Source organism: Berghia stephanieae, chromosome 2 (genome assembly GCF_034508935.2).
Source record: "Berghia stephanieae isolate SIO BIC M18660-M18661 chromosome 2, UCSD_Bste_1.3, whole genome shotgun sequence".
Lineage (NCBI taxonomy): Eukaryota > Metazoa > Mollusca > Gastropoda > Nudibranchia > Aeolidiidae > Berghia > Berghia stephanieae.
Genome location: NC_088361.1, coordinates 45,044,606 through 45,052,105, shown reverse-complemented (window position 1 = coordinate 45,052,105; position 7,500 = coordinate 45,044,606). Strand labels below are relative to the sequence as shown.

Genomic DNA, 7,500 nt, shown 5'->3' with positions numbered 1-7,500 from the left:
AGTAGTAGTATAGTAGTAGTAGTAGTAGTAGTAGTAGTAGTAGTAGTAGTAGTAGTAGTAGTAGTAGTAGTAGTAGTAGTAGTAGTTGTAGTAGTAGTAGTAGTAGTAATAGTAAGCTTCGCAGTCCGAATGACGCTTGCTGAGAATTGTGTAAATCAGTCATGGTCGATAAGTATAGCGGCTCTCTCTCTCTATCCATGTTGTTAATTGTTTCTATTGGTCACGGTCCTGGGCCAGACTTTTGAGGCTGTCAAGATTTTGTTGTGACTTTAGTACGGAGGGCACTGCAGTATTTCTCAGTTCTTCAGGGATTGATTCGGCCTCATCTGAATCCAGAAATTGCTGATATGTAGAGAGATCCTGGTTCAAGGTAGTTACTATTGATGTTGGTGGTCTCCCTACATATTTGTTGCCATGAAGGAAATATTCTGTCATTGCAGTTTGGGCTGGAATGTTATTTTCTCGACGTAAGATGTGACCAAATAGCCTCCATCGCTGTTTTTTTTTATTATTGTACTCAAGCGTTGGACCCTGGTTTTTTCATAGAGATCAGTATTTGTAATTGTCTCTGGCCAATAGATTCCGATTACGCGACGTAATTGTTTGCGGTGGAATGAATCGAGACTTTCCAAATTTTTTTTGTGAGGCCCATTTTCCAAATATATATTATTATTATATTATATTATAAATATTATACATTTCATTTTTATTAATATTATTTCCTTTTTTTGCCTCGACGATTCCAGTAAAAGAAACGTTTACCGGCTGGTGGGTCAGAATATTTTCACCACAGGCTCTGACAAATCTCAACAACGCTATGACGTACCAGAGGGTTCACAAATCCAGGTCAAAAAAGGAGACTACATCGGTATTTGCATAGGGGAAAATGGAGGAATCAGGCACGTTACGTAAGTATTTTCAAATCCAAGACCTGTTCTTGTTGTCACATTTCGCCCTTCAACGAACCATCTTAAGATATCGTCGCCCACGAGTTCCACAGACAATCCAATAAAAACAACAACAACAACAAAACCATAACAAAAGTATAATGCCATCAGTCATCATTTATCTTGTCCAAAGTGAACAAATTGGGGGATAACGTTTTCCCTATAAAAAAAAAGAAATTGCCTGAGGTCGGGCTTGAACCCGAGATTGCCTGGTCACAGAATAAATCTAAAGTAAAATAAAGGGAGTAAAAATGAATCTTATAAAAAATACAAAACAAATTAAACGACGTTTCGGCCTTTGGCCTTCCGCAGGTACACACACAAAAAAATGTTAATATTATAGTTAAAACATTATATGTAAACATGTGTGTGCATGTTTCTCTCTCTCTCTCTCTCTCTCTCTCTCTCTCTCTCTCTCTCTCTCTCTCTCTCTCTCTCACTATCTCTCTGTATGTGTGTTTGAGTGTGTGTGTGTGTGTGTGTGTGTGTGAGTTTTACTCCCTGTATTTTACTATACATTTTATTGACTCATTTAGGCACCTCTAGATGTTGGGATAATAGAATAAAGTCCTAAGGAACTCAGCCCACTTCGTTCCCATTATTTATTAAATAATCTTTATTTCAATATTACGTGCGAGGCTGTGCCAGAAAGTCGTTTTTTTTTGGGTTTTTTTTTTTGGGGGGGGGGGGTTGTTGCTTTGTTTGTTTTTTGCTATGTTTTTTTTCTGCAACCATCTGACAAAAGAAAACAACAATGCTATGTGATTCAAAGTTTCTTCAGTTTAAATACAACTAAAGCAAATGGCATTACAAGATGTCCCTAGTCAACAGAATCATTTGTAGAACGACACATAACGCCTGCTGGGCAGTAATACAATTTTTGTTGGGACAGAGACAACGACAAGGAACTCATTCTACACTTGAGTACGATAAGAGAATGTAAGTAAAAAACTTTCTCCGAGGACTCTACTTGCGCCGATCTGAGTGTAACTCAAATCGGAACCAGTCCGAAGGTGAATGTCATACTAAAAGACCGCATAGCCACATCATGATAATAAATGGCCCAAAACTTTGAGAGAAAGTTGTCAGTTGAATATCAAGAAAAACTTCTTCTACGGAGAAAGATCATATATAGTGCAATTTCAGCTTAATGCGCTCAATCTTTCAGTTTGCGTTGTCATCCTACTGGGGAGATTTTCCCGCTCCTCTTATTCTTGCGGTGAAGATCCTTGAACTGTCTCTATTTTGTGCCACTGTGATAGTCATTCAATATTGTCCTTCTACAAAATCAACTATATATTACACACACACACACACACACACACACACACACACACACACACACAGACATATATTTATTTGTATATATATATATATATACATATATATATGTGTGTGTGTGTGTGTGTGTGTGTGTGTGTGTGTGTGATGTGTACACCATGAATGGATTTCGATGTTCTTTCCCATTAAGATTGATGCAATTTTAGTGTATTTTGACTACCAGAGTATTCATACTTTTAAGTACAAGTTTAAAGGGTGAATTATTTTTACAAAGACTGATGACACTTCTGATTTCCTATCTTGTGCCTTTTATCTGATGATTGGAAGCTCTGCCAGTAATGCCAATATGGTTTCGTCATTCAGTTGTTTCAAATCGTTATCGTTTCTAAAAATCATAAATAATTTTTCAGATGTAACGGGCATGAGGATCCAGAATTACAAGCCAGTTTCAAGTCGTCCAAGAAAGTATCATCTCTACAAGACTTGAAGGTTGACGGAGACATGAAGTTTTCAGAAAAAGGCGATTGTTTATCGTTCCCTTTCAGAGCCATCATAGAGATTTAGACATTTAGCGTTAAATTATGCCCTTCGCTATTTATTTTTGAAAATAAAAGCATTGCAATATAGCCCTCTATTTTGTTTCGTTCTGTTTTTCATGTTAAAATGTGACCCGTCCTATGAATTGGTGATACGTCGGCGGGAAATTGATTTTTTACTCAGAAATATAAGACCTGTGTCAATATGTAAGCCATCATCACATAATGGTATTATATTGGGGTGTATAGGACCCCCAAAAAATGGACACCGTAATAATTATAATAAATATAATCTCTCATTTCTTATAACGTAAGAAATTGAAGAAAATGAGTACAGGCCGTCAACAGCTTTGTCTCTGTCGAAAAAAATGTAATATCGCCTAATAGTCATCTGCGTTACCCCGACATAATTAGAAGGTTTAAAGGAGGTGGGTCAGGAATTATGCTCAAAACGCTTTGCAGTGTGTCCTAAGCCAACAGTAGCATATTTACAAAATGAGCTTTTATATAGTGCAATATTTATATTTAACGTGCTAATGTCGTTTTACACTGGGTACTTGCCAACAGCAACACTTCACATACATGGCGCCTGTTAGGAGACATATTTTTTCAGACAGAGACAAAACTGTCAACGGCAAGTTGCTCATTTTTACACCTGATTACGGTGTGAGAATATGGTTAAAGAACATTTTCCAAAAACTCAACTATGCGCTGCTCAGGGCGGGACCCGAACCCAGGACCTTCTGATCCGAAAGCGAGTGCTATACCACAAGACCACATAGCAGCAAAAAACGTAACTGGTTGGACGAGACATATGCTTCATGCAGTAGGGCTCTTACTATTTATTTTTCATTACAACAATGCTGTTTCTGACTGACGCCTAAGTACAATAATATAGGAACAGCGATGTAATGGAGGCTATTTTAAATTGGTCACATCTTACGTTGAGAAGACAACATTCCAGCTGAAACTGCAATGATAGAATATTTCCTTCATGGCAACAATATGTAGGGAGACCAACAACATCAATAGTAACTACCCTGAACCAGGGTATCTCTACATATCATACATTTCTGAATTCAGATTAGGCCGAATTGACCCCTGAAGAACTAAGAAATATTGCAGTGCCCTCCGTACTAAAGTCACAACAAGATCTTCTTGACAGCCTCAAAACTCTGGCCCAGGACCGTGACCAATGGAACCAATGAGCAACATGGATTTGAGAGAACACCTATACTCATCGAAGTTTTAAAAGTTATGTGACTGAATCACACAATTCTCAACAAGCGTCATTCAGACTGCGTGGCTTACTACTTAGTTACGTGTTTCTGACATGGTACTCATTTTACGCCTTATAACGACTAGAGAATGTGGCTATCATAAAAAAATCGTCTTCAAGGACTCAACCTAGTGAAAGATACTGGAACAGGAGACCCTGCTATTCAGAATTCGAGAATCATTCCACAAAGCGACAAAGTCGTGACTCATTGGCTCACCAGTACCGTGTCTCGCCTGATCACAAATTACAAGCAAATTGTGGTCCCAAATTCCTGTCCTTGGGTAAGGAACTTAACACACGTTACCCCACTCGACCCTGGTGTGAATGATTACCTGGCTATAGGCAGTGGCGGACATTGTGTTTAGTAAGAAAACTGCACCTTACAGGGACTTGTACCGTATGAAATGGAAATATGATTCCGTAATATAGCCTGCTGGGAGTATACATAAAAATAGTGAAGCACATTGATCCTGTTATATTCTTGGAAATGCCCTGTATAGATATTCTTATTTATCTTATTTATCGAGTGGCCATTAAAGATCCAGATCCACTTATCTAATATTTTCCTTATCAGTTGGATACTTTTTCTTTTCCATAATGTCATCACTTTTTTCAATTTCGTTTGGGAAAATGATTCTTTGGATATCAGGGATCGATTTTACATTTGCCTCTATTCTTGCCTCGAGATACACTTTTTTTTTACATTCTCCAGTTTTTCTCCATTAACCACAATATGAGCTTTTTGACTTTTATCAGTGTCCATTACTTTGGTCTGTTTAGCAATTAGGAGCATGTCTTTGACCTCACTATGTTGTTTTACGGATTGCCCTAACATGTCTAATCCAGAAGGCCTTATTGACATGAGTGCAGTGTCGTCAGCTGTAAGATTGGCTTGCCATTTAATTTTGGTGCACTGCATCAATGACCCCTCTCATGATTTATTCAGTGTTGAAGCTGAAAAGAGAGGGAGACAAGATGCAGCCTTGCCTCATGTCACTCCCCTTTTGACTGGAAACCATGTGGATAGTCCATGTTCAAGAAGAACAGAAGCAGGCTGATTGAGGTATAAATTTGATGACAGGTTTACAATTTTGTAATGGCAATCCATTTTTTTAAAGGGCCAATCATTTTTTAACAAGGGCTAATAAAACAAGTGTGTTATTTTACCGAAAAAGGAGAACTCTCTAAAGAGCATCCATGCCAACTGCCACGAAACTTTCTTGTTGCCTGATTTAGAATGAGAGTAATGTCTAGGACCCTTCTCTCCAAGCAGATATTAAGACTTTAGAAATGACACAGGGGGCGAGCCGGGCGACTTTACAACAACTTCTGACCAAAAACAAGCGCGGCATCACTGATTAAAAGCATTGGCCTTGTCAACCTACAGATCCGACGAAAACGAGACAAACTGCGCTCCTCTCCCCAAGCTCTAGATACTACAAATGAACTGAAGTTGATTTCCCAGAAACTATCAAATACATCTCCAGACCGATTAGAGTACATGATTTCAGTATGACGATTATCCCATTAAAATCAAACACCCACCTCAATAGCCTTCAATGGTCGTGACGTCAGTTCCCTCGTAATGACGCATTGTAACTTAGCAACTGGTTCTAAACTATCGGAACAATGTCGGACGTCCTTATGAAATACTTCTCCTCGACGAGCATAAAAGTATATCCAGAGGAGAAAAACATTATAAATATGATCATGTTTTGACTTTTATACATTCTGATCACATGACATGTGAAAAAGTTCTAGCCAGCATGAAGAATAAAAAGTACAGATTTTCTTTGTTTAGAACCAAGCTGCTCGTTGCTGGGCGGACGTGACATCAGATTATCGAATCCTATTCCTTCTACCCATCTCCTATTAGACTGTTAAATCATCTATCATCTGATGCAGTGGAAGCTAGCAGTACTGATTTTTAAAAAAAATAGTTTAAAATTACAAAGCATAGTGACATCTTCAAGCATCAATTATCTATGTTTGAAAACCCTTAATCATTTCCTAATCTAATTTATAATTAAATGTAGTTCAATCTTCAAACTTGAGATTTTATATAAATAAGAAGGATAAAAGGAAGGGTATAGGCAGCGGCGTGGCGTATTGACGGCAGATGGTGGTGCCATGATTAGATCAATCGTGGGTACTTGGCAAAACCTAGCAGGTAGGAGATGTACGAAGCCCAGATGTGAGAACTTGGCACCTCCTTTGAGGGTGGGAGGTGCCCGCAGATCGGACCAACGGTGTAGCCAAAGTGGGAACCGAACCTCCTGGTAGGTAGGAGGAAACTCCTGGCAGGTAGGAGTAATTGGACCCAGACGACCCCCACCGCGTAAATGCGCAGGGTTCCAATCGCTGACGTGGCTGGTGGTTGAGTCCTCGCATCCCGCCTGGGGACCGATGCAGGGACAGGCGGGCTCTGCTTCCAGGTTCGCAGAAGGCCACGTATTCAATCCAGGTGTTGTAAGGCGGCGGTTGTGGGATAGTCGCTTGAGACTAGGCCTGGCTGCCGAAGTTTTTCTCCCTAGCGGAGTTTGGCTATGGGCGGCGGTTATCCGACATCAGGTCTGGCGAACTATATGGAAACCCGGGTAACAGAGTGAGGGTAGTGAAGCCATTAGAATCTGCTCTGCCAAGGAGCGAGTCCTTGGTAGTTGACGGTTCATCAACTGCCAAGGAGACAAGGGGTCAAATTGAAACTCTTCAGAAGCATGAGGTGACTTCAGTCGAGCCTCGATTTGCGCCCATACAAATCTCGAATCCAGTCACATTCTTTCAATCATTCATTTCTTGTCAATCGTTGTGGAAAACACCGAGTCTACACTCGTTCGCATTTGTTTTTAAATTTTTATAAGTCTTTTCACGAATTCCAATACAGGTTAAAATCATATCAAGACAGACATACATAACATACATACATACATACATACATACATACATACATACATTACATACATACATACATACATCATACATACATACATACATACATACATACATACATACATACATACATACATACATACATACATACATACATACATACATACATACATACATACATACATACATACATACATACATACATACATACGTCAATACATACATACATACGTCAATACATACATACATACATACATACATACATACATACATACATACATACATACATACATACATACATACATACATACATACATACATACATACATACATACATACATACTTACGTACGTACGTACGTACATACATACATACATACATACATACATACATACATACATACATACTACATACATACATACATACATACATACATACATACATACATACATACATACATACATACATACATACATACATACATACATACATACATATCAAAATTGTTTATTTCAGGAAATATACATGATAATGTAACAAGGGTAACATATTCATTGACATAATACCA

At 38.5% G+C, this 7,500-nt stretch overlaps 1 protein-coding gene across 2 annotated transcripts in view; it reads left to right on the top strand.

Annotated features, from left to right (window-relative positions):
• LOC144964967 (uncharacterized) overlaps positions 1-2,854 on the top strand; it is a 113,227-nt gene extending 110,373 nt beyond the window's left edge. For both annotated transcript variants that reach the window (XM_078899783.1, XM_078899782.1), the window contains exons 49-50: positions 747-908; positions 2,639-2,854. In XM_078899783.1, the coding sequence (XP_078755909.1) occupies positions 747-908; positions 2,639-2,792 (316 nt within the window). In that variant the 3' untranslated portion in view covers positions 2,793-2,854. The remainder of the gene's footprint in view (positions 1-746; positions 909-2,638) is intronic.
• The last annotated feature ends 4,646 nt before the right edge of the window (positions 2,855-7,500 follow it).